The 25,867-nt window shown below is 44.2% G+C and overlaps 1 protein-coding gene across 1 annotated transcript in view; it reads left to right on the forward strand.

Annotated features, from left to right (window-relative positions):
- slc49a4 (solute carrier family 49 member 4) overlaps positions 1 to 25,867 on the forward strand; it is a 92,897-nt gene that overhangs the window by 18,676 nt on the left and 48,354 nt on the right. Inside the window, exons 3-5 of the mRNA XM_049594068.1 lie at positions 9,625 to 9,896; positions 12,596 to 12,725; positions 21,646 to 21,754. Of these exons, the coding sequence (XP_049450025.1) occupies positions 9,625 to 9,896; positions 12,596 to 12,725; positions 21,646 to 21,754 (511 nt within the window). The remainder of the gene's footprint in view (positions 1 to 9,624; positions 9,897 to 12,595; positions 12,726 to 21,645; positions 21,755 to 25,867) is intronic.

A 25,867-nucleotide genomic window follows, 5' to 3' on the forward strand; every position in this document is an offset into this window, starting at 1 on the left:
GAAACCAAGATAACATGATCACACAGCAAATGTTAGCTGTGACACAGTTCAGCCTCATTTGCATCTTAAATGTAATAGGTCATAACTCTTGAAGCCATGTTTTAATGGATGACACGGTGGATTATCACAGTGAGGCGTGAAGCTCCCTGGACCACCAGTAGAGGTCACTCTTTGCCTTGCAGTGGTGGAGATGGACCAGTCTCAGACTGTGAGGGCTTTGTGTAGTGACCTGCGTCTGCTGCTGTGTGAGCCCTCTCTCATAAACAGGATATTTTTGTATTATCAGAAGTACTGGTTGAGATGACCTGAGAGACGGGGAGAGACCTCACAGTTCTGTCTGGCCGGCTCCAGAATTTTGAATGCGAGGAGTTCAAGGGCATTTTGATCAAACAGTTTCCTGCTCCTCGCGATCAGAAGACAAGTGGCGACAGTTATTCAGGTTTAGGAGCTCCCTCGACAGCCTCCCTGAGGATCTGTGTTTATTCCACGCGTCGTTTCATGTCTGAAAAGCGATTACTTCATTTTCTCTTTGATGGCATCCTCTTGAGGAAGTAAACCGCCTCTTTGTTTAGAGTTTTTAAGATCCTTTCTAGGAAATCAAAGGCGGTTGTGGAAGTTCCTCTCTGCAGCAGCCATGTTAGAGAAGTGTTTTGTGTTGTGGAGTTCAGGTGAGGAGAGAGACACCACCGCTGCATCAGTGGTCACTGATTAGACCTCGCTGTGATTACTGCTCTCAAACCAGACGTTCTTACCCTCCTCATTCTCTCTTGTTTTCACGGTTTCACTCGTTGCTCTCCCCCTTTCAGTCTGTCTCTGCGTCTGTCTCACTTGTGCTTTTTAATACAGACCAGCAGTGATTAGTAAGTGTCTATCAGTGAGATCTCAGACTCACTCAGACACTGTCTGATTGGCCATCAGCACACATTGTGGGTCCCGCAGCACGCTGTCCTATTACTGTGACCATTGCTGTGCTGTCATTCTCGAAAGAGAATTGGCCTGGCCTTTATGTGAAGGCAGAATTGGGTCTGTCAGCCCTGGCGGCCCGAGGCAGGGGGGCCGATTTCACCACAGTGCCGGCTTCTTTGTCTCATCCTCGATCAGATTCCGTCTGACAGGGTTCATCAATACGGATTAACGTAATCATCCAGCTGAAAAAAGCCGCTCCCTCCTCTTTCTTCCCTGCTCCTGCCGCACTGTGGCCGCCCCATGTGACCGCTCATCCTCATGTAACTCACCATCCGTCCTCATCACCTGTCACATTAAAGCCAATTTTCGTAGTCACATCCATCCTGAGAGTGCACAGACAGTAAGACTGGGGACTGAACTTCCAAACTTTGAAAGCACTGACCAAACTTTGTAATGCAAAGTTTTAAAAGCTGGGAAGTTCTGAAAGTCATCGAATTAAGTTGTGATGTCGGTGTGGATGTTTTCAGTCACCTTCCATCAGCTCAGCTCAGTTTGGGTTAAATTTAGGTCTATTCGGCGAGTGTTAGTGGAGCTCTTTGAGGTACAGTAGGTATTGGACGGTGGTGGCGTGACTTCTGTTGGCGGGCCAGGTCGAGGTTTTGGAATGTAAACATGATGGAGAAGATGGGCACCAGCTTCAGCTCTGGCCGCATGGATAAGCAAGACAATCTACTTTCATCTTTGCATCCATATCTACATCGAAGGCATCATGGCGACCATGGAGGAATCAAACATGATCCTGATTGTGTGGATCTTTCTGCAGATGTAGCATCCTGCTAGCCATCGTACAGGTGTTGGATAATAAACTGGACGACCTCCGTGCCTTCATCTTTGTTTCACTTCGACTTGGCCGAACGGAAGACGCCATTCAACCAAATAAGACTTTTCTATATTTCTATATGCCGATCTGACAGAGCAGAGAAGGAGGAGCAGAGAAGAGAAAGAGTCATGTCTCTTAGGGTGAATAAGAACTGGTGTGACAGTGGGAATATGAGGTGCTGTCCTATTCCTGCTCGCCCTGCACCACAAGACAACAAACACTCTGGATCGCTGCTGCACGCCATTCAGAGGCAGCTGCACAGCGGCACTGCCTGTATTTGGGAGGAGTGACCACATGACTGTCTTGTTGAGATGTGTAAATAAACTAAAACCCTTCTTACACAGAGATCACGCCACATGGCCACTACGAGGTCCCATCTTCATGCTGCCTTTGCATTTTTACACAGAACCAAACCACAGCGGCATCATGTCGCTCCAGTGTGTGATTTTTAGACAAAAGAGGCGTGACAGGCATGACATGTAACAGAACAGTGTCTGCCTCTAGTGTGACATAACATACGTGTCAGCAGCTCTTTATAAACAATAACAATGACATCACATGTGAATAACAATCATTTGCCGTCCCTGTTATAATGGCGGCTGATCCTGTCCTCTGCTCGGAGGGTAAGGAGCTCCTGGACCTCACTGTTTTCACTGTTTGTGGACATTTTCAGCTGCTGTTCTTCTTTGAGTTAGCTGCTAACTGCTCCTAGCTGCTTTTTAAATTCCCCAGTGGTACCATGACTTGTCATCAAAACGTCACACCCAACTCCTCCATGGCCCCACCCTGCCGACTGTCCCTTTTAGTAGGTGTAAAAGGGGCTTAAGATGCATGCCCCTGGGGACGCAAGAGATGGAGCCAATTAGAGTCTGAAGTATGTTCCAGGAAACCAACGTTGACCTCACCGATGACATTGATTAATTTACTGAGTCTGTGGTGGATCGGATTCATACAACCACAGAAGTAATTGTACCCAGAACTACAGCTAAATCATTCTACAACCACGGACGATTATAAAGCAGCAGCCAATGATGTAAGAAGACACAAAAAGAAGGACTGAATTGCAATGCATGAGTTAAAGGAGCTGAAGGAAGTGACTTCATGTGATTGATGGATTGATAGAATTGGTCAGATTATTAGTTATGTTTATATATCCAGATATATGAACTACACTTTTTTAATTGTATTTTATTTACACAAAGTTCTAGTGAGACAAACTTAAACTTTTGAAAAAGCACAGTAGTCACACACATTCAAAAATGGTTTAAGGCAAGTGCTGAACCAATATAAAGACAGCAGTAAAACGTGATGAAAGGTCGGCACACTGTGGCCCCCCTTTATGTCCAGTTTATTAGCACGTCAACAGTTGACATTTTGAGCTGACACTCTTCTCAGTCCACTTGAGAAGATTGGCTTTTTTTGTTTTGTTAAATTAAAAAAAGTTTTGAGTCTGAGTCTTTTAATACGAGGTCACAGTTGTTTGAGATGATTCTGCAGCGCTGGCACAGTGTGTTAAAATGTTGCTGTGATAATCAGTGTTTGGACTCTCTGGATTGGAGTGTTGGGTTTGTGATAATCTTTGTGTCTAATGAGAAGATACAGTACAGCCGGTGGACCAGTCTGCTATCTGGACCCGTCCCAGGCCTAAATGAGACTGTAATCACAGGAGATGCTCCCAAACCTGCCAGCTGGGCGTGGTTTCTATTCCATTTCTATTTGGCACAGGAAAAAGCACATGCTGCTCATGCCGACTTGAATCAGCGGCTCCGGTGCGGCAGGTAAACAGAATACCATGTGTTTCCAACAATAGAGACTAATAAAAAAATACCTATTTCCCCCGGCTTGTTGTGGGTGAATCCAAACAGGAAAGGTGCTGCTCTGTCTCTGCCAGCACTTGAACGCTGTGAAAAGATTAAATTAAACTTAAAGACAGCATCTCAACCGCCTGCTGCTGTTTTACTATCAGCTGATTCAGGCTCAGCGCCACACCTGCTGCCTGCACGCCGTTCAAGAGGGTTTCTCTGCCTTCAGAAATAAGTGACACGCCAGCCCAAGTGTTGTTGTTGAGGGTTAAGAAATTATGACTGTAGACAGAAAGCTACCCAAATCACGGAGAGATGCGATGAACAAAAATGTCACGGATGTTTCAGGAAGTTGCGACGTGGTCAGTGTGTTGAGCGCTGAACTCAAGCGGTGTTTGGTTAAAAGGGGAACCTGACAGCTCAAATGTGTCATGTGATCAACATCAGTCCCAAGAAAGACATTTAAATGGCTTCACGCTGGCGATAGTTGAAGCATCATGTTTTCAGGTTTTACATCCAACTGTGCATCCTTCTCTCTGTCCCATTGTCGTAAACGTGAAATCTCAAGAGCACTTGAGGGAATTTGAATTTGGCACAAACGTCCATTTGGACTCAACAATGAACTGATTCGATTTTGGTGGTCAAAGGTCACTGTGAGCTTGCATCTGTCTCATTCTCATGAAGGCAATATTTCAAGAAGGCCTTGTGGGAATTTTGAATTTTCGCTAGTTTGCTATTTTTATATCTCCGTGCTGGCAATATCCGTAGCTGGACACATTATGTTTTTAGGTTGTCTGTACATACGTCTATTCGGCCCATTCTTGTGAACGTAATATCTCAAGAATGCCTTCTGGGAATTTCTTCAAATTTGGCACAAACGTTCCCTTGGACTGAAGAATAAGCTGATTAGATTTTGGTTGTCAAAGGTCAGTGTGACCTTGCATCTGTCCCACTGTCGTAAACATGATATCTCATGAATGCCATGTTGGAATTTTATAATTTTGGTAGCTGGCTGCTAGCCTCTGTCACTGTGACGTTAATGCTAGCAGCAGCAACATTAGCAGACTCTGTGCTCGTACTGCTGCTCTCTGCAGATTCTTCGCTGCTGAGGTTTGTTCGTGTTATTATTCAAAACCCTGTAAAATGCTCAGCTGTTTTCTTTTTGCTCGCTAACACACAAGACAAGTGACACAATATTGGTAGCCTTACAACCGAGCGCCAAAAGTATCAAAGTTTATCTAGTCTGAGTGGGTGGAAGTTCGCTGCATAGATCAGCCTCTCATTGGGCGGAACGAGCCACCCGCTGAAGTCCCGCCCTACCACCTCCGGTTGTGTCGCAGTTTTCAACCGTTTTCAACTCGTCCTTTACTAACTGTTGCGGTGTTTGATCTTGCAGGGATGTAGCCATTTTTCTGCCATGGTTCGCGTCCTGTAGGTGATATTTTTGTGGGTGTGTTACACCAAAACCTGTTTCCCCCCGGCAATATTTTTGCAAGCGCACCGTTGCTGTGGCACCGCCCAGAACAATTGTGATTGGTTGAAAGAAATACAAGCAGCCGGGGCGTTTTTCTCCAATCTTAAAGTGAGAGTCGGCCCAGCCAGACCTTTCTTTTCTTGAGAAAGGCCTGGTGAGCGAGACTAAAGTTTATCATATGTTATCCTACATTGACCTCTGACCCATGACATGTGCACCAATCATCAGCATCCACACTGCTGAAAAATGCATCTGTCACGTTCCTTAGTAAAAAAGAACCCAACAACATGATCTGCTGCTTTTGTCATATTTTATTTTCAAGATAGGATGACAAATCATTGAAAAAAATGTATGTACAGTGCGTACAGGATTACAGCTGCTGGCTGGAGTCTGTGGACTGTAAGGACATTAACAAGGTCTCTGATAAGGTTTTTTTATAGACTTATTATGTTGATACACATAAATGTATTGAGCCTCTCAAACCTCAAGAGTTTTGATACTTTATGCAGAATATGGTTTTCAGTTTCTCCGTGACACTCCGGTACAGTAATATGTTCGACAGTGAGTGCAGCCCGCCCCACAGAACTTCTCTTCAGTGCACCTCCAGTAATAGTCTGTAAGGTTACATTAATAAAGACAAAATACTGGTTTTAATGCACTGACTCAGCGTCCTACTCATATGCATGTAGGCTATGTAAGCGCCATGCGATGTCACAGAAATGTCACTGACCAACAATCTGTGGTTCTCCGAGGGGCAAGTAGCAGACAGAGAAATAAGATGGAGAGGAAAATAGCGGCGTGGTGGATGCAGCCGTGTCCTGACACTGGGTTCATCGCTCAGTTGCTGAGGTAACAGAAATGAAGCAGAGGCTGGATGTGGAGGAGTCAGAGACATGTATGCACCAACGCAGACCAGAAAACATTATAATGTGTCTATGGTCATGTGTAAAGAAAGAGGAAGAAGCAGGTTAAATGATATACGTCAAATATGGTCAGAAGTAAAATAGACCATGATTCCATCATGGAGAAATGTTCCAACCTGTAGCAGAGCACAGCTGAAAACAGTTAATGGAGTGTTAGCTGAGGCCGATATAAAGGAATCTACAGACAGAGATTGGACCGACTGAAGAGTCAGAGCCACAGAGTATTTTAGGAGGTGCTGGTGTGTAGGCTGGGATGTTAGCAGGTCTGGGATGTGGGAAGGAGATATAGGCTGAACACATTATTCTCCAATCAATCTGTTACTGACCACTGCATTCATCTGTGAACCTCAGAGGCAGCAGACGGCAAAGTTAGAGAGAGTTGGAGGGCAGAGGAGAATAAGAACACATGAGGAAGACAAACTGGAACACGTCTGACTCAAGGTTTTATACCTCCGCACTGGTGGAAGCTGCGGCAGGTGGGATTATGGTTTTAGGTTGTCTGTATGTCCATCCTGTTTTTGTGAATGCAATATCTCAAGAATGCCTCAAAGGAATTTCTTCAGTTAGGCACAAACGTCCACTTGGACTCAATGATGAACTGTTTTTTTGCCATAATTCAGGAATTCATGAACTAATTATGGCAAATTTCACAAAAATGTGAAGCATCCATGTTTTTACAGACATAGATGGAAACTGTCAAAGAATCATGAATGGTGGGCGGAGTCATACAACCATGGGGCAGACTGGTGGGCGGAGTCAAACAACCACGGGGCGGTAATACTAGTTTAAACACGGGGCCTTTTTCAGTTACAGAACCCAGTATGTCGTTATATCAAAACCTGTCAGAACCAAAAATAAATCTTGGCATCATACGTTTCTGCAGACTGGAGTCAGGTGGGGAACAAAATTCGTCCTCTGCAATTTTCCCGCTGAAAATTATTTTATTGCTTGTGCTGTACGTCTACAATCAGAACTGCGTCCTCGGCAACAGTCTGTTATTGGCAGCAGCTATGTCTCTGTGAATAACAGCCGGTTTTGTTGTGTGTTGGTGTTTAACAGTGGTCTCACCTCAGTGTTATGTCATCTATCATCCCCTCCAGCTCTCCATGACAAAGTTGGCTCATACACTACATCACTTTAGAAAGGTTGATATGTATGACATGTGAAGTATCCAGGGTTTGCAGGAATGTTCAGCATTTGCTTTTGGCGACTGAGCTGCGTCAGGTGTCTGTTCAGATTTGTAATCTTGTTTACTCCTTGATCACATAGCTCCTGAAATAAAAATAAAGATTGTTAGTGTTGAAACGTGTTTTATTTAGTTCAGGTTCAGGTTCAGTTTTCAGGTGGCGGCCATTTTGGATTGTCATCAGAATGCCAGTCTGTGATGCCCCAGTATCCAGATGTCTTTTACATATTTGAAACTATATATGAACCAAATCTGGTGCTTTTATCACAAAATGAACTGATCAGTTATGTGGAAATATGTTCTTATGTTAAGTTATTGATTTTGTATCGGTATCAGTATCAGAACTTGAGTATTGTGTCAGCACCGTCACTGAGTCCTGTTTGAAGCTGTCGTCCTCACACAGTTGAGTTTTCTAAACTGATGGTTTGGCAGTGATGGATGCCAAATGTCCCGGCGAGTCTCTAAACACTCTATAAATCATTTAAACTGAGGTTTGGGAATTATGTTTCTTGAAAATAATATTTAAGAAAAGTTGAGGGGTTGCCATGACACTATTCTCACGCGCCGTCAGAGCTAACCTTGTTATTTTCAGATTTATTTCACTCACCTAATTGGTGATATGTCATCCAAATTGGTATGGAAGAGTCCTAGAACTGTTAAAGTTAACATGATTCGATCCAGTTTTCTCCCTCCAGCTTACACTCACTTACGTTGAATCAGAATCAGCAGGGATTCTCAGCTGTCAGATTTACAACTATTTTTGAGCACCATAAATTAGCTCCAGATCTCTCCTCCTTGTCCTCTTTCTCATACGTATCATTTTCTCTTTCCGCCTCTTTCCTCTCACCTTCCACGCTGTCGTCCTTCTCCCCCCGCTGAGCCACCTAACACGCTCTGAATGAACGCTGTCTTTGCCGTGCGAAGAGACAATCAGCCGTCTGCGGCTGGCTGTCTCAGACAGACAGTTCTGGAGGGGGCAGGGGGTGTCGAGGGGCCTGGTGTCATCAGGGGACGTCTGTCTCACACAGCTCAGTCTGAAGGTGCTCAGGACTTGGACTCTCTCAGGGATGGCTTGTTACTCAGATCCCCAGAGATGATTACGTCTTATTTTCATTGCTCTGCTTGTCATTGTTCCATCAGATATTTATAACACGCTTCATTACTCCTCATCTTTATCTTATCTTAATAAATACTCTGATGTGACGCTCATTGTTGCAGCAGTGTCTTTATTCCTTCACAGATCAGCAGATACACTGTAGGGGCCACACAGAGGAAGGATTTAGTTTTCCAGTAAATCCACCAGAGTAAAGTAATGACAGGTTGTTTCATGGATTTGAAAGGTGTCACAGTCCAAACCTGCAACAGCTGGCAGCTGAAATCTCACATCTGCTCAGGGGCAACGTAAAGTTAAATATCTGTTTTCATGAATTCACTGATTGCAGCTTTTTCAAGGTCAGTGCTGATGCACACAGGTCAGAGTCAAACTTTCAGAGACTGAACTTTTCTACAGAAACTGGGAGCTATCTGCAAGTTCAGTCTGGTCCCTCTCCTGTGCAGACAGATTCAGACGGTGCAGATGGGCCGGGTCGAGTGTTGTATCTAATGTGGGGCGTGTTTGAGACGATGACTGAACTCATAGAGCCCTCGCGTTTCAAGCAAAATACACAATGACATCATTTTTGGCCCACAAGTCGTTGCTTAGTAAAGAGGAGCACAGTTGAGGGATTTTTGGAAACATTTTGGACGTCTGCAGCTGATGTAGAACATGTTGAAATACTGTTTTCAAATTCTGTAACAGCGACACAGGTTCACAGACCTGTTGATGCTCCGCCATCACAGCTCAGCTCTGCACTCTGCAGTCTCTTTACATTTGTCTGCAGCTCAGTGCTACGTCACCTTCTGATTGGTCTGGTGATGTCAGGCTGACTGAGAGCAGCCAAGCTGAGAAAACTGGAAGGCCCACATTTTGTTAAGGGTCAGACTATAAATAACCACATAAACTTAAATATATACACGTGGAGTTAACGTTATGGAACAGCTTAAAAGTGGAGCTGAAGAAATGTCCAAACATGCACCAGTTTATAATAAGGTATAAAGACGTGATATTCAGGAGGGTTAAAGAAGGGGTTTCAAATTCACCAGGTGTTCACATTACTGTTTACTCTCTCTACATATTAATATAAACATATTGCTGCGGGTCTCAGTTGGATTTTTTTAGTTACTCCAATTTTTACATCCTGTTTTCTTGAGATCAGAAAAACATTGAACCAGGAAATTTTGTCACACGACTGAACAGATATGTGAAGGTTTCATTTCAGTCAGAACTCAATTTTGACTAAAATGTGGTCGTTGCAGCACAGAAGTTCTACTTTCACACCACTTTCTCACAGTGTGTGACCGTATTTCATTTTTTCTTTGAAGTGACGCTGTGTCTTCCTGTTCCTGTGTTCCAGGTTGATACACGGAGGTCAGTTTCTCAACGGTTTGGCCGGCCCGACCATCATGAGCGCCGGCCCCTTCCTCTCCACCACATGGTTCGCCCCCGACCAGAGAGCCACCGCTACAGCCGTGGCGTCGCTCTTCTCCTACCTGGGGGGCGCTGCTTCATTTGTAATTGGACCTCTGGTAGTGCCGGCGCCCAACAACACCCTGGCAGCCACCACGACGGCGGCAGCAGTTTCTGACACCTTTATCCGAGACAGGATCCAGCTGGTTTTGTATGCAGGTACTAACAGCGAGCGAGAACCTCCGAGGGCACGGAGGATCAATAGCACATCATCTCGAACATCATGTCTGCACCGTCAAGGGACACAAATACAATCAGGCGAGGGAATTCAAGAAACACCAAAAAAAGCCCAATTATAATGTTTATAACCGCCCCTCTGAAAAATAGATTGCTGGGCCTGTTATGCTTAACTGATTCAGAAAATTAAAAGCATGCTGAAAAGAGAAACAAGCAAGCTGTAATAGATTGAAGCTGTGGCTTTTGTTTAACCTAAGGTGGTATTGTTATTAATTTTTAAAGGACAAAGCAGACACCTTTGTGAGCAGAAAGTTTTGGAGGTCATCAAAACAGAAATCCAGATAATGGATCAACGTGAGCGGGAATGAAACTGTCAGGGAGCAACAGGTGGCAGCTGCTCCATCAGTCCATGTAGGATGTAGAGACCGGACATATGGATGTGACCACAGTCGAGTTACTAGGAAACCAAACTGTTAATGGCGTTGCTCCTCCGATACCCCTTTCCCACCAAAGCAGTTCGAGTGCTGAGCTGGTTCTCAGTTGGTTCAACTTGCAAACCAGCTGAGAACCAATTTGCTTTTCCATGGCTCGAGGTGGTTAGGGTGCCACATCATTGCGTCACTGTACGTCAGTTATGTCGTTGCTTTCCCACTGGCGCCAAGCTCGAAGGAATAACAACAACAATGATGGCGGACCACGTATTTGTGCAGCTGACACATGCCGACGACCATAAGGCAAGGAGACAGCTCGTTTCCTCGACGGACCACTGTTGCTTTGATGTGTCCATGGCTTCACTCTTCGCTCGTTTATTGTTGTTGGTCTTAATAACCCCGCCCCCTTCCCCGTGACGTATGTGGTTCTTTGTTCTAGTCCAGCAAAGAACTGGTGCCACTCTGGAACCGTTTTTTCTGGCCCAGACTCAGTCCTGTTGTCTGTCGAAACAGGAAAACTGGTTCCAAATTAAGCACTGGTCCTGAACCAGCACTGGAACTGCTTTGGTGGAAAAGGGATACAAGAGAACAAGTTGAGAACCAGTGCTGTGCCAGGTCACATGATTGTGTGACACTGACTTCGTTTACATGAACAAAATATTCTGGTTTTGCCCTTTGTCCAAAAAAGACCACAAAAATGATTGTTCCACTAATACTCCTGCTACATGCAGCCTCGTGAACTCAGATTAATTAACATGTCATTCATCGCTTTCATCGAGTTTTCCACCGATGACGACACGATCAACTGTGCAAACACAGCTTTTCATTCCTTCAGCCACCTTCTTTAAAAGGTCGGCGTATCCAAAAAGTCTGTTGATATCTAAGTCTTTCTTAATGTTTAATAGTAGGTGTGTCTCTCCTTTCAACCGGAAATTTCAGCTTGTTTAGGTCGTGCATCTCAACCTCAGCATTGCAAGCAGTTGGGGTGGTGGTTTGTGTACGACACACAGAGCTGACTGTGAACAGGCAAGACGCTGCGTGTCGCAAAATTCTGATTGTGCTGTGTTCATGTCAAAAAAAGGAAACTGGCCTTATTCAGAACATCAAAAGGGACACGACCCACATCAGAGTCAGAATAATATTGAAATTCAGACCACTGGTTGTTGAAGTGAATAACACTGATCATCTCGTGACAGTGAAATGTTCTGCTGGGAAACCTTCAGGTCCTGACATTCATCTGCTCAGGAAGGACCCGAGGAGCGTGATAGTGAGCTCAAGATGTTGACATGGCCTCAAAATTTACAGATCCCAATCTGATCGAGCATACCAGGGACATGCCGGTACCCCAGAGATGCCTCCAATCCACAGTGGGGCATCCTAAGATCGGATTCATCTCTGACCTGTCCAGACATGGACACAGGAGCTCTGGGAGGTGACCTGTGGTGTTCAGCACCACGGCGTTAGCAGCAGATCCTTTGAGTACGAGGAGTTGGCGTACTGGAACGACCTGCAGATGCTCAGATTGACATCGGGGGTCTCATTTATAAAACACTGCGTAGGATCCAGACTTAAAATGTAGGCATGGACAAAAGCCAAAAATGTTGTGTGCCAAAAATAATCAACAGTTTCTACAGTCAGGCTCCACCTCACCATCTGTGCCACGTCTCCAAAATGTTCATAAGCGCGGGTCAAAGTTTCTCCCATCAAGTCTATTTTTATAGATCACAGCTTTTCCATGGGACGCGGCGTACGCCTCTTTCAGGCCTCGATTTGTACGTACGCAGTGTTTATAAATGAGACGGCTGGGGAATATGGAGGTCAGATCGACGCCTTGAGCTCATTGTCACGTTCCTGAGCAGTTTTTGCAGGGTGGCATTGTCCTGCTGGGGGAGCCGTAGCCATGAGGGAGTGTATTTGGTCTGTGGTGGTGTTTGGATGAGTGGAGCGTATCAAGTGGCGTCCACATGAATGCCAGGACCCAGGATCACCCAACTTTGCATTGATGATCAGTGTTATTCATATATCATGTGAAGCTCTGTGTCACCTTGTTTTCTTCATCCTTGGGTATCTCCCGCGCTCCTGTCATCCTGTATCTGTAAAGTCACAACTGTTGCATCAATAAAAAATAAATCCAGACATGATTTCAGAGGACTGCTAGACGTCCCAGTGACCTTTTTAAAAAATGCAATAAGTCTGACTGTCTTATCTGTGAAATAACACGTATGTCTCTGTGTCGCTGTGCTCTGGCAGAGTTGGCTGCCATCGCTGTGCTTTTTGCAGCAGTCCTGCTCTATTTCCCGTCTCGCCCACCGATGCCTCCCAGTGTGGCTGCTGCAAGCCAGAGGCTCAGTTACAGGAGCAGCATCTGCAGACTTCTCAGGTAAAGCCACACACACTGACACACACAGCCTAACCCCCCCAAAATAATCTGAAACCCCAATACTGTCTGACATCTTTTGTTGAGACGGTTCTCTCAGTACATTATTCAGTATGCCTCACTCCATGTGTCCTTGATTTAACTCGGGCGTAGACGTGTAAAGCAAGTGAAGCTTCAGGGCTGCATCTGAAATGAGTTTCAGGTGCCGTTCAGTTTCTCTGACGTCGGCCTCTAACAGAGCGGTCAGGAGCGTATTTCTGCAGCACCTTCGATGCTCTCTAACCACCGTGTCTACAAATCCATTAGGTCTACTTTGCTTTCTTATTTGCTGATGCATTGCGCGCTGCTTGTCATGGAAAGTTAAAGTGACAGAATCTGGCGCTGGAGAAGGATGTGGAATCTTAATGAAGGGGTCTGCCACTCACCATCTGCTTGGGTTGTTATCAAAGAGACCCCAGCCTTCCCTCCAGATTAATTACTGAGCTATAATATACTGGTTGCTCCTGAAACACTACATCATGCTCTGCATCTGCACCATCAGGGTCAGGCGTCGGTGTGTTCCTGAGACACGGCTCATGCGTGCAGTGAGGAAGAGCGAGGGATGGTCTATTATGACAAGGTCCTCCTGAGTCTCAGGAGTGGAAGCATTTATTGAGGTTTCATCACCTTTGTCTTTTTTTCTCCCTGAGACAGAGCTACGAGGAAATCTAGAGATGATTATTGAATCACACTTCACGTTAACATTGCAACAACCTCATCATTACGCCCCGCCACACTGGCCGCCGAGGCAATATTTATCCTCGGGGCCATGAGGAAAGAGCATATTGCCTGAGGAACGAGTCCTTTTTGCTTGGCTTGTGGAGGAATGATGCCCGTGGCAGTGGCCAGGGATTAAAGGGTTGGAGAGGGGAGAGGAAAAGCTGGGTGACGGCAGCAGCGGGGGGAGTTGGCCTAGCTTTGTTGGCGCCGCTCGGTCCCCTGCAGTAAGAAATAGCTTCACTACAGTGCCATGATTTCCACAGGCCTGTGACCAGCACAGAGGCTTAACTCCTGTAAGAGCTCCCTCAGATAGATGACAGGGACCTGGCTGATAGCAACCTAATGCATAGTTCTGGACACACACACACACACACACACACACACAGACTGGCCAACCTAACTAGGCCATCCAGCTGAAAGGGTTTCTGTTCCACTTGTGATAGGCAGCCTTCCAGTGACCTGTTTGGGCGACGTGTTGTATCTCCGTCCAGCAGCGTCCAGCCGCAGAATTCTCCTGCAGGGACGGACGTGGACCATGAGAATGAGTGTTTCCGTCCTCGCGTGTACTCTACAGGTGGCAGACAAAATAATGAGCCACTTAAAGAAAAATGAGCGAAACTCTAAAACACATGAAAAAATAAAGAGATGGCTTGTAACAATATAAGGAATAATAACGTTGAGGTCATAGTTTTACATATTCATATATATATTTATATATATTTATATATACATATTTAGCCAAAGCTATCACTACATACACACTGTACTACATGAGACAGATAATTTGTGAAAAAGAAAAGTCCTCCTCCTCACCACGTGTGTGTGTTGGCTAAACGTAACCACGTGTGTGTGTCGGCTAAACGTAACCACGTGTGTGTGTCGGCTAAACGTAACCACGTGTATGTGTGTTGGCTAAACGTAACCATGTTTGTGTGTTGGCTAAACATAACCACGTGTGTGTGTGTTGGCTAAACGTAACCATGTTTGTGTGTTGGCTAAACATAACCACGTGTGTGTGTCGGCTAAACGTAACCACGTGTGTGTGTGTTGGCTAAACGTAACCATGTTTGTGTGTGTCGGCTAAACGTAACCACGTGTGTGTGTCGGCTAAACGTAACCACGTGTGTGTGTGTTGGCTAAACGTAACCATGTTTGTGTGTGTCGGCTAAACGTAACCACGTGTGTGTGTGTTGGCTAAACGTAACCATGTTTGTGTGTGTTGGCTAAACGTAACCACGTGTGTGTGTGTTGGCTAAACGTAACCACGTGTGTGTGTGTTGGCTAAACCTAACCACACGTGTGTGTGTGTGTGTTGGCTAAATGTAGCCACATGTGTGTGTGTTGGCTAAACGTAACCACGTGTGTGTGTTGGCTAAACATAACCACGTGTGTGTGTCGGCTAAACGTAACCATGTGTGTGTCGGCTAAACGTAACCACGTGTGTGTGTGTGTGTTGTTGAAGGAAAAAACATCAGTTGGTAGTGTTGTACTGACGTAGTGCTTTTATTTTGAAAGAGACTGTATCAAACTGTACATTTCCTGTGAAAACAGAAGTGTATTTTGAAAACAGACAATGCATGTAACAGGCTGAAGTTGACACGACGTCCCAGAACGTCAACAACCAACACACCCAGGGTACCTTGGACGTCATATGTGGACGTGGAAAGTCCATGACCAAACGTGGACATGTGACGAGGTCACAGTGAGGATGAGGATGGAAAAAGAAACCCATAAGTTGCACAGCTGTAGTCAGTATCTATTCTGACACTGAGCTTGCGGGTTGGATAGTTTTAAACGTGGAGACGCTGACATCATGCTAACATCTCATGTCCTCCACAAAGACAGCAGGCGGTCGGCAACCAGTCAGTTAGTGTGCCTGATACATTTCCATTGACGTCTCTGCTCATCCATTTAGCCTGTCAGGGTCTGAGCATTGGTTAATGAACTTGAGCTTGATGAGTGCTTCCAGCTGTTCACATCTGCTTCCACAGCAGCAGTCTAATTAGGAGCCTGAATGTCTCTGCACGAGGTGTAAAGTTATCATTGTATTCTGATCACAGTCAGAGGGAATACTAAACAGCCCGCAGCCTGAGTATTGATGACCCCCCTCCCTCCACACTCATACTCACTTTGAGCTTCCAGGGTTGTCATGTTGATGCATTGATCTCCAGCCGGGTCTGCCAAGGACAAATGGCACTTAGCTGATGACGCTGCCAGCTTTGAGACTTCTTCGGGAACATTTCATCACCAGCAGGAAAGGAAAGAGGAGGAAAAAAAGGAGCCTCTCTCACGCAGTCGCCAGCGTCTGCTTGCTCACATTTGGTTATCTAAATAAGCTCCCGGACGAGAGAGAAGGTGCATGGATATTGATTTCCTGCCGTTATGGCAAGGTTAATGAAAGGGGTGCTAGGAGGGAAGCATAGAGGGTGCTCCATCACAGGGCTTTTACGACTGTCCCTCCGAACTCTCCCCAAGGCCAAGTAGCTTCATACTGCCTAGGACAAGACGGCCTGCAGCAGGGCGACAGGCTGGGTTTGTTTTTCTGAGGATTCAAAGGATTCGTGAATAAAAGTGATTCATTGTCTGAAGTGCAGGTGTCAGGAAGAAGGAAAGGGTGTGCATGTTTACAGCAGCACAGCTCTGACCGTGCAGGTGTCTTCAGACACGTCTCCCCACAGTGTGCAGCTCAAAGACCGACATAAAGGAAACTTTGGTATTTGTTTGGTTCATGTTCATGTTTTCCTGTGTTTCTGTGTCTGAGTGGGAAGAACAGTTTCTGATTTTAGTCCAGTACTGAGAGGAGAGCTGCAGTGTAACCACAGGTGCACCGCGTCAATTTACATCCATTAAAAGTGTTTGTTTGTGCCTCTAACAAGTTCAGTGTTTACCATGAGTGTCTGACAACATTACAGAAAGGACCTGACAGAGAAATGAAACATTTAGTTTTGTGTCCAGGCCTCGTTCTGACGTCTTCTTTCAAATTGTCAAAATCAGCTGAACACTCAGCCGTGACACTGAACGTCTTTTAGATAAGACTAGGATGTGCTTCCTGTTCTCCCGTCGTCAAAATCTTGCAGCGAGGTTTCAGCCACAGTGAGGCGGGAACCAAATGAGTCCATAGTAGACTGCAGGGTGCACATGGAGCAGCAAAGAACACCGCGCGGTGGAGGGTGTGACCAGCCTGGCAATCCAATTTGCCAGGCTGGTCACACCTCCGGGATACCAGCTGATAAAGACACGTCATGACGCACGTCAGATGATGCTTCTGAAGAAGACTGCAGTGACAGTCGAAACATGTCAAGGTAAACTACATCTCCTTAAAAACTCATTGTCTGTGGAAACAAAACAAAAAGAAACCTTTCTACACTGGTCTCAGCTCCGACAGTCTCAATGAGTTTAACCACCAACGAGAGAGTTGCATCGTCATCTTTGTCATTGCCATGTCTGGGTGATGAAGGGTTAGCTTTGTCGCTAACGTGCCGAGACGGGGTTTGTCCTGGAGGGTCCTGACAAGAGCTACCTGTCATACTGAGATGTCCTTTAAATGGTCTGAAGATAAAATACAACGCAGATATAGCGCTAAGACGACAAGACATGCCCTGGTTACCCTTTTTAAAAGTAAATATATTACTTTACTTCTTACTCCCTGCCAACAGTAATTCGTTACACTACTCGTTATGTTACTTTTTCATTACACCACATAAAATTGGTAATTGCGTATATTCCCAAAATTCAGATGTGTCTCTGTATGAATGTGTGAAGGGTGATCACCAGGAAGTGAACCCTTCAGTTACCTGTGAGCGTTACTTTCCCAGAGATCTGTCTGTCAGACAAAGAGTCACTCATGGAGCAACATTTCATCCAGCACATATCCAACCACAAGCCTCATCGCGGACTACAAACAGCCTACAACCGGAAACCTGGGCTCTTCCGCTCTTCTTCCAGAGGCAAGATGTCCGGGGTTTGCCTAAAGACCGAATATAGAGTGTGTGTATATAAAGACTACTGCCCAACCTGCAGGTCAAACGCACTGGACCTGAGGGTTGTGAGTCAACTCGTGCATCACTACCAAGTGGTTACACATCAGCCTATTTGGCTGCTGCACTCTGGCTCAATGCTGGACCAGTTTTAAAACTGTTGTTCCTGTCAGTCACTGAGACACAACAACACAGGGAAATGTGGCCCAGGTTGAAAAGTACTGGAGTTCCCCTTTAAAGTGTGTGTGGACTTTATCTGTGTGTGTGTGTGTTGAGCGTTTGAAGCCATAGTCTGGATGCAGGAGGCCCAAGGTGTTCTCCAGATGTCCCCTCGTGATACGGCTCAGGATGCCGCCTGCATCATAATGAACGAGGAGGAGGCAGAATAAATCCTGGAGTTAAACAGTGTCCATAAACAGAGAGGAGGAAAACAGCGCATGGATCTGCCAGCCGCACCTCATCTGTCAGACGCCCAGTGATTCTAATCATATTGTCGGGGTTGAGGAGGTGGCGCTGATTTAAATCAGCACGCCACCTCATTGGGCGAAGGTGATTAGCGTGGGTGTTCCAAGTGATTGTAATTGGGTTGCATGTGATTGGAGAGGTGCCATATACCCTAAAGAGGTGAGCTGTGTGTGTGTGTGTGTGTGTGTGTGTGTGTGTGCGCGCATACATAACGAGGCGTATGGAGGCGTGTGTTGATGACAGTACACTGTAAGCTGATGAGATATTAGCAGACAGCTCGTATCAGAGCCTGCAGCACACTATCTGTAGCCTAAAGCCATTTATCACAGCCGGGAGATGGGGCTTGTTTTTAGCTCTTATTTGTACAGTTTGATTTCAGGTGATAACTTGATAAGCAGCTGTCAGCTGACGATACACTCAGGTGCTGCTGAGAAGATAAGCTGATTTATTTTTTGGCCAACAGACAGCAGTCGGTGACAGTTGAACAAAATGCCAAACGTTCTCTGCAGCCTGAAACTTTGTAATTTCATTATAAATTAAATATCTTTGTTTTTAACAGTTGGTTTGACAGAACGGACTGTTCTGTAGGAAATGTGTCACACAGGGTGGTGTAGGCTCTTAAAATGTCTGAAATTCAGTTTTATAAATTTTGGGCATTAAAAATCATGACTCAGTCTTAATTTTGAATTCAATTCTTAAGTGTCACAAACATTTTCTCTAACTTTGTGTATTTAATGTACAAAGTGAGAACGAAAAGTAGATTTAAGTCAAAAATAACGTTATATTAAAAACAAAAAGCAGGAAATACTGGACACAGTCCTGTCTGTAAATCTGAAGGTGAGGAAGTCTGAATGCAGAAAAAAATTGCAATGAGCAAGAAAGTGTTAAAAGCTGACAAGAAAATGAAAATCAGTTATTATCTCTCTTTAGCTGTTTATTATTTATTTTCTATCTTTTATATTTTTGTTTATCTTTCTTTATTTATTTTCTCTTTAACTGTGACCAAAAGTTTTATATGTTTATATTAAAAAATATGCAAAAGAGCTTGAAACGATAAAGTATTAAAAAAAAGAAAATAAGTTATTAAAAACAGAGAAAGACAGAAATTTCTTAGAAAATTAATTTTTAGAATATAATAAAAATAAAGACAAATATCCAGAAAACCAGAATAAGTACAGAAAAAGAATGAATGAACTATATTTATGATTATTTTAATTACATATTTGAACTTATATTATGAAATTCTTATACGTGTGTATTTTTTTTATTCAAATTTATTGTTTTTTGCTTTTCTTTTCCTGCTAATTTTCACTTAATTTTCTTGTAACTTTTAGGTTTAGGTTTAGGCTTTAGGTTTTTAAAATAATTTTGGGTAATTTTTTGCCAACAGTATCTTTATTGATTTTAATAACAACAAACAAAGACAGACATATACAAAGAAGACAAAAAGATTATGAGCTGTATTTGGCTTTAATGGGGTTAAAACTGTTTTCGCCGGCGTTGGTCTGTCTGTTTGTTTGTTTGTCTGCAAAATAACTCAAAAAGTTCTGAACAGATTTTGATGAAAAGGTTGATAATGGGACAAGGAACAGATGGTAAAATTTTGGTGGTGATCGGTGGAAGCGAAGTGGATAAAATAATAAAATGGGGGGAAATCCGAGCTGCTTGGTGGAGGTCTGCGCTCTCCGAGTGCTCTTCTAGTTTTTGATATATCTTCAAAAGTATAAAAGAGTTAAACAGTTTATTTCCACACACTTTGCACATTTTATTTTACTACATCACCTTTATTTTTTATCTGCATTGTTTGTTAATGTGATGGCCTGAACTTCACCAACATGCCGTCATATATCACCTGAAGTTAAAGTAACTTTCTTTAAAAAAGATAATCTGCCTGCTTTGTATTTAAAGCTTGCAGGCTGCAGTTTTATAATAAATACACATAATGATATTCATGTTGCTCTGATGTGCAGGGCCGATATCAGGGAACTATTTCCTCTTCACTTTTTATCACCTTTTATTGCTGTCGACAGTATTGTTGTTACGACCGTCAGTTTTATTAATAGGAAATATAAAAATTATGTAACAACAGTCTGGTTTGGTTCGTATCTGAAGAACTTCTGCGTCTGTACCGACACACCGCAGTCTGATGAGCTGAGCAGGACTGTGTGGAGCATTAAGAGTATTTTATATAATCATATGAATGTATATCTCTAAGCTGTGGACAGAGTTTACTTTAAAGGGCACGTTGCCCTCTGTGATTCCTCGCAGCTCCGGCCGCTGTGCACAGGTAGCTGCTGTTTATCTCTCTGTCACTGCACTCTGCACGAGGATAGATCACTACTGTGACAATAACAGGGAGATGAGCCAGAGCTGTGTGTGTGTGTGTGTGTGTGTGGTTACAGTTATCGAGCTGATGGCAGACCTCCAAACACCAGCGAACAAAAGGGGAAGGAGACGTTTCATTATTCTCTCCTCTCAGACCTGTGAGGACGTTCAGGCTGCTGCTGTTCTTGGAGACATTTGGTTGTTGTATCCGCTCGTAATTATAAAATCTTTTATTAAGCCGCTTTCACACACGCCGTGTATCCCTGAAATATTTCTCTGAATGGGGCAACATCATCCTCACTGTGACCTCGTCACATGTCCACGTTTGGTCATGGACTTTCCACGTCCACATGTGACGTCCAAGGTACCCTGGGTGTGTTGGTTGTTGACGTTCTGGGACGCCGTGTCAACTTCAGCCTGTTACATGCATTGTCTGTTTTCAAAATACACTTCTGTTTTCACAGGAAATGTACAGTTTGCATACAGTCTCTTTCAAAGTAAAAGCACTACGTCAGTACAACACCACCAACTGACGTTTTTTCCTTCAACAACACACACACACACACGTGGTTACGTTTAGCCAACACACACACGTGGTTACATTTTGTGCGATAAGTAATGTTTTTCATGATCTACTTGGAACGGAAACATAGAGCCATGGATTTAAATCCATCATCAGCAGTGTCTTGTGATTCAGTTGCTCCCTTGATATGCTTGTTCCTGCAGTGTTACTGCTTTCAGTCAAAACACAGCCATACTGGAATTTTCCCTGAAATCGATATCATCTATTAATATCAGAACATTTGCCCCTTTGTCATGATGAGACGGCAGAGGTGAAAATACTCTAAGTTCAAATGATCTGAAGGAGGGAAAACAGGATGTTGTAGACGCCTCATTCAACCCACAGAGATCTGCCTGTTTAGTTTTAATGTGAACAAACTGCTGCATGTTAAACAGAAGGAACTGTGTCAGGTAAAGACCGATGTGCTCTGAACTTCTTACTGGTCCCCATGAAAACTAATCGGGCTGTTTGAGGAGTAAAGATCTTTTTACCCGGAGGACAGCGACATCACTTCCTTTCTAAGAAATGATCCTGACAGTGTGTTTTTGAGGAACGTGTGTGAGCGGAGTTAATAAATGAACCACAGGGAAACAAAACAACACACAGGCGTCTCCTCACAGAACGTTACATCCAGCATATTATTCAGGATATCAGGACATGTTATGCATCAGGTTTCTCACAGAACTCATTCATATTCATATTTTGGGGAGAATCTGCACACAAACAATTAGCTTGTTAGACTTTTGTTTCTGTGTTAATGCAGTCATGAATATCTAACGTTGTGTAACGTGTGTGTGTGTGTGTGTGTGTGTGTGTGTGTGTGTGTCCTCTTTAGTAACCTGCGGTTCTTGATGATTGCGCTGGCCTACGCCGTCCCCACAGGAGTGATCGCTGGCTGGTTTGGAGTCCTTGACATGGTCCTCACACCAGCCAAAGTCAGCCAGGTAGGCAGCACACACCCACACACACACACACACACACACACACACACAACCAGAATAACATATCAATTTCAATCTTGTCAGTTTATTAGATTTTAATAATGAAGCATGTGAGTAAACCAAGGTCATTAACAACGCTGAATATAATTACTGTGGGGAGGGTTTGTGCACATTTTGCCTAAAAGATGTTTCCATAGAGGACGATTACGAACAACAGACGCATCACACTACAGCTCGTCAACAGACAACCACACAAACTTATTACCACTTTTACTGAAAGATCTGTACTTCCTCCACCTCATCCACTCATCCAGAGTTTCTCCATCATGAATCCAACTTTATGCTCTCAGTTACATCTTGGTCAGTTCAGACCAAAGTTTGGTGACGAGACGAGTTGAAACAGACACCTACTGTCAACGCTCCACTCTGTAACGTAGTAAAAAGCTGCTGGTTGACAGGAAGTGACGACCATGAGACGGCGTATCATCTCCAGTCAATGACTCTCTGTGCTTCTGATCTGTAACGTCAACAGGAAGTGACGACCATGAGACGGCGTATCATCTCCAGTCAACAACTCTCTGTACTTCCGTTCTGATTTGCAGCTTTTCAGACTTATTTTATTTACTTATTTTTCTCTAAAATGATCTAAAACTGTTTCGTCTTGTCGCCAATCTTTGATGGTACCTGAGCTTCAGGTGGATGAGTTGTAACCAAGTATGAGAGAAAAAGACTTCTCTTGTATTTCTGCAGTTAAAACAATGCAGCTCAAGTAGATTAACCATTTGTTATTTCCTCATTTTAAGCGTGTTTCACAGCAGCACCCACAGAAGGATGAATAGCCGATAACGTTCTCTTCATCTTGAAAAACCTCTCAGAAACTTGTAATTCCTCCGGAGAGCGATGCCTGTTATTGTCCAGGTGATGCTCTTTAACATCAATGCGCAGAAAGCACACATTGCATTTTAAAGCAGCTCTGAAAAATTGGAGATATTGAAGGATAATTAACCCCACAGCTCCTGAACTAACATGAGAAGTCTATTTCAGTGCAGACAGGCCTCCAGACAGATGAACTTTACTGCAGCGGTTTATTAACTCGCTTTTACCCGCCTGTGAATACACTTGAGTTCAAAAACACTGTCTGTCCTTCAACATACAGACGCTGCTTCAGTGAGATCTCAAGAAACCTGAAAATAAAGAAATATCATTCTATCCACCTGGTTTCCACTCGTTAAAGTCCAGATGAAACTGCAGTTTGAGATGACCTGGATTCAGTATTGAGAGTGAAACAAGACGAGCAGGTGGTGTATAACGTTGGGGATGTTTTGTTATGATGGTTGAGGAGTGGCCTTGTCATGACAGTGAGGTCCCGACGGTGCAAGAGGATAGAGAGAGACGAAGCCTATCTAATTATGATAATACATTTTATTTAAAGGCGCCTTTCAGAACACTCAAGGTCGTCTTACAGAGCGCTAAATGACTTGTGTAACGAGACTGAATTGGCAAACATATTGTTGCTGGGATAAAACCACTAGGACTGTTTAAAGGGGGGAGGGAGGGCAGAGTCAGTGTTAGCGTGAATGTGAATAAGCCACTTTGAACAGGTGGGTTTTTCAGATGGGATTTGAAGGATGTCACGTTGTCAGACTGTCGGATGTGTCGGGGTTAGGGAGTTCCAGAGCGTGAGGGCAGTGCAGCTGGAAGCACCCATGGCGCTGAGGCATGAGGTGGGGGCGGTCAGCAACAGAGATGCTGTGTCTCAAATCGCGTTCTTCTGTACTTATTCTTAATATTTTAAAACGGTCAAAAAGTTGAGTGTGGAACTATGGACACTTCTCGCCCTTAGTGGTCGCCATCTTGGCCACGTAGCGGAAGGGGAGGGATCACTTTTCAAACAGGAAATGGCGGCCGAGGACTGTGCGACCGTGAACGTCGCTGCATTGTACAAATACATGTGTTTGTGCACTAAGCACCACTATACTGTTGTCGGGTATAAGCCAGCAGTGTGTTTATTGGGATCATTTAGCAGTCTGTAATGATTTGGTACCGCAAACGATAACGCGAATGCTAATTAGCTAACTTGTGGTCGTCATTTCTGGTGAGTGCACAACAGCCGTGTTTGGTTTGAGACAACACTACCCTGTCGAAATTTGCACACTACGCCAATGAGTACATAGTGCACATAGCATACTACGTGGAAGTGTACTGACGGAAGTATGTGATTTGAGACACACTGAGAGTTTGCTGATCCGGTGGAGGGGCAGGACTGTCTCGTCCTCCAGAGTTGGGGTTTGCATTGGCTGGATTCGAGTCACTGCAGCCGCTGACTGAGGATCAGTCCTCAGAGCTGCTGCCCGCTACAGATGTGCCAAATCATACTGTTAACGAAAATATCGGTAGAATTTTTAATATGGTGTGAAAAATTCATATTGTGATACTCATGCCATTTGGACTCGTTAACATATTGACGTTGTACTGTTACTCATGGAAACAACAAGCATGTCTGACAGTGACATGGTGATGGACTGTGCGGTGGTTCCAAAAAGAGGAGGAGCTTCAGTAGTGTGTAATAAAGTGTGGCGTAGGCTCAGAGGGAACTCAGTCGGCGGCTCCTCTGGCAGCAGCACAGTGATTCTGTCTCCTCACAGCCTGTCACAGGTTACAGCCTGATGATCAGAGATGAGTTATATATATATATATATATATATATATATATATATAGATAGATAGATAGATCCCAGGGGACAGTCTTTAAATGTGACGTAGTTGTGATATTAATATTGTAACAGAATCTAAATTTGAGTTACTGTTGTTGTTCACAAACTAAAGTGACATCATCATTTTTCTTTAGTTTTTACTGAAGATTTGAAGCAAACTGTTGAACTGCATCACTGATTTTGTTCTAATTTGTCATATTGTCAAGAATATTGTGATTGCAAAAATACCCTGGAATCTCCTGATATTATTTTATCATATCGCCCAACTTTGAAATCATTACCACAGCATGGATTTAATTAGAGGTGTTTTGTTGGCGGTAACGTTACTAGTGTTAAAAGTTAGTATGGAAAGAAGAACACACTCAGGTTGTGGCTACTCATGGTCAGTAACACTGGTGAGATACACTCAGCAAGACAGGCTGGCCCCGCCCCCGTCACTGCACAGAGCGCCGTTCGCTTGTTTATTCAAAGTTAATTAATATTGAACGTGTTGGGTGTTTAAAGTGCACCAACTTCTGCACCTCCTCCTCCTCCAAGCAATATACCCACCTACAGCTCTCAGGATAAATGAAGGGCAGACAGAGGGACAGAGATTCTTCCTTTATATGTAGATATTGTTACACAGGTGCACAGTTTGCTCAGAGGTGTGGTCTGAAAGGGTTAAAAAGACATTTCTTATTTCATCTCAACTTTAAAACTCCTCAGAGCTTCTGTCCATCGTTTGTGAAGAGCACAATCAGCTGCAATCCATCGTTTGTATCCCTGCTCGCTGTCTTCATCCTGAGACAGACCAGAGAGGAAGAGGAGTTGAGTGGGGCTGCGGGTGCGGAGCAGGTTCAGAGGAAAAGCTCCGTCTAGTTTGCATCTTCCAGGTTTCGACACAGCAGTGTGTCAAAAGACAAAGGCAGAATCTTTTCAAGGTTATCATCAGACAGGTGCTGGCGGAGAGGAGATCACACGCAGGAGAGCGGCGGATGAGACGCTCATCGTCACACCTCTATCTTTAAACCTCAGTGAAGAGGCAGCAGAGCGCATACCAAATTGTTCTTAGATTTCATTTGTTCTCAAAAGATTCCTTTCCCTCTCTTCCTGATTTCTTTTATCCACGCTAGTTAAGAAGATAAAAAGTGTGTTAAGAATAAAAATGTGTTGCAATGAGGTGAGCTGTGTTACAGGATTTCTCCTGGGTGGAAAAACTTTGAGCTTAAAAAAAGAAGTGAAACAAGGTAGACGTGCATCTAAACATGGTGAGGTGGAGGAGTGCGAATGTGCAGCAGAAGACTGTTCTTCAGGCGTGGAGATGTTTGTTCTTAACGTGGAGTTGAACAGAGGAAGAGCAAATACGGCGTCTTTTTTTTGTTTAAGCTCGCTATGAACCCGCAGACCCAAATCGCAGCTTTAG

This window comes from Epinephelus fuscoguttatus, linkage group LG13 (genome assembly GCF_011397635.1).
Source record: "Epinephelus fuscoguttatus linkage group LG13, E.fuscoguttatus.final_Chr_v1".
In the NCBI taxonomy this organism is placed as follows: Eukaryota; Metazoa; Chordata; class Actinopteri; order Perciformes; family Serranidae; genus Epinephelus; species Epinephelus fuscoguttatus.